We start from the raw sequence: 1,802 nt of genomic DNA, 5'->3' as shown, positions 1-1,802 counted from the left end.
CTCTCTCTCTCTCTCTCTCTCTCTCTCTCTTGCACACCCCATCCCCTTCCTACAGCCACACACATACATGTAAATACCAAGGCACTCATTTAAAATCACTAAAACCACACGCTCGCAAACACACGCACACAAACAATTATACACAAACACAGGCACACATACAAACATGAACTCGCACTCACTCAACACTGCCGCTGTACTTTTGACCCAAGCAGATTACCGACTCCGACTGAACAAATTAAGTTAATAAACATTAGTGAGGCAGCGTGGTGGAATCAGGCTCTCGTCAATTTTTGGGCATATTGAGTTATTGGTATTATCTTAAAGCTTGTTCATTTGTCTTGCTTTCAGTGTAAAAATTACCCATCCATCTTCAATAGAAGTGGAGACATTTTGGATTGAAGGAGGTGGGGGTCACCTGATTTAAGAGGTAAAATTAGTGAGAAAATGGCCGCCAAAGCTTGGTATATGCCAAGCTGGAGAGTCCATGGAAACTGTAAATTTATATTTTTGTGCCTTTAATCAACGTTTTCGGTGAAATCCTCAAAGGAATATGTTGTAAATGGACATAAAAGGTGTTGAGCCAAAAAACAAAAATTTGATAAAAATTGCTATGCAGGGAGAAAACTGCTGTTTTCTTTGATTTCATTATTTTGACGAGAGCCTGATTCCTCCACGCTACCTCGCACTGGAGCCTTTTCGTATACTCTAGCGTCTGTTCGCTTGCATACTCACGTAATCAACAATGGGTGCCGCTGTTATGTGCAATATTCCGTTAGCCGTCTCTATATTGTAATCCACGAGACTTACGTTGTTCACATACATCTGAGGACATAGGTCAATAATGACTTTATAAAAGATGATACAGGATAAATATTTACAGCCCACCCGGTCTAGCCTCGATATGATATGCTCTCAATGATGGTGGGGTTACCGTCAATTTTCATTTTTCAGGGCGACCCCCCCCCCCAAGTATAACATCAATCACGCTCGCCCCCCCAAAACAACAAAACAAAACAACAACAACCCAACAACAAACAAACAAAAACAAAACAACAACAACAACAACAACAACAAAATCCACCAAAAAACCCCCAACAACACACAGACACACAAAAGAAAAAAAACAAAAAAACAAACAAATAACAAACGCACATACACTCTTCCTTCAATTCCTGCTTTCCATAAAGTTACAAAGAAGAGAACAGAGGTGTCCTGCCCCAACACAAGAAAGAACGATACTTTGACAAAGAAAGTGAACAATAATGATAAATGACAGCCATTTTCAAAGAAACAAGCAACACCCCATCCCTTTTCAAAACAAAACAATAGCTCTATAGCTTAATATAATAATAGTTTCAAAACTGAAAGTGCCATTATCTGCGGCACTGACGACGACGACAACGACAATGACAACAGCAATAAAAAACAAACAAAAACAGAACTTGCGCAACAGCGAAAGCATGTTGTCCCTTCTGTTCTAACTTCGTGATTTTCCTCTTCGCAAGCTGAAATACAGCAAACAAACCTGCAACCAGGGAAATTAACAAAAAAACAACTACATGTAGCATCTCCAGCGTAAAACGTACCTGTCCATCGGAGTCTACAGTGATGTCTATCAGTTGACCGCTTTCGCTGACCAGAGTCCAGTTCCCAGAGTGATTCTCCACTTCATCACGTGACAAGAGTATCGTCTGGTTGACAATGAGCAGGCTGGAAGTGTCGATGTCGCTCCAATCCTATATTGGCAACGGTGGGGAATAATGTTAATGCGTAAACAAAAATAGTTTAAACAAAAAAAA

The 1,802-nt window shown here is 40.2% G+C and overlaps 1 protein-coding gene across 1 annotated transcript in view; it reads right to left on the bottom strand.

Moving 5' to 3' along the window:
* The window catches only part of LOC101848661 (stabilin-2), a 13,724-nt gene that overhangs the window by 5,093 nt on the left and 6,829 nt on the right, over positions 1–1,802 (bottom strand). The window contains exons 7-8 of the mRNA XM_013082684.2: positions 1,590–1,739; positions 736–825 (exon numbers count right to left, since the gene is read on the bottom strand). Of these exons, the coding sequence (XP_012938138.1) occupies positions 736–825; positions 1,590–1,739 (240 nt within the window). The remainder of the gene's footprint in view (positions 1–735; positions 826–1,589; positions 1,740–1,802) is intronic.

This window comes from Aplysia californica, unplaced genomic scaffold (assembly GCF_000002075.1).
Source record: "Aplysia californica isolate F4 #8 unplaced genomic scaffold, AplCal3.0 scaffold00188, whole genome shotgun sequence".
NCBI lineage: Eukaryota > Metazoa > Mollusca > Gastropoda > Aplysiida > Aplysiidae > Aplysia > Aplysia californica.
This window is presented reverse-complemented; position numbering and strand designations above follow the sequence as displayed.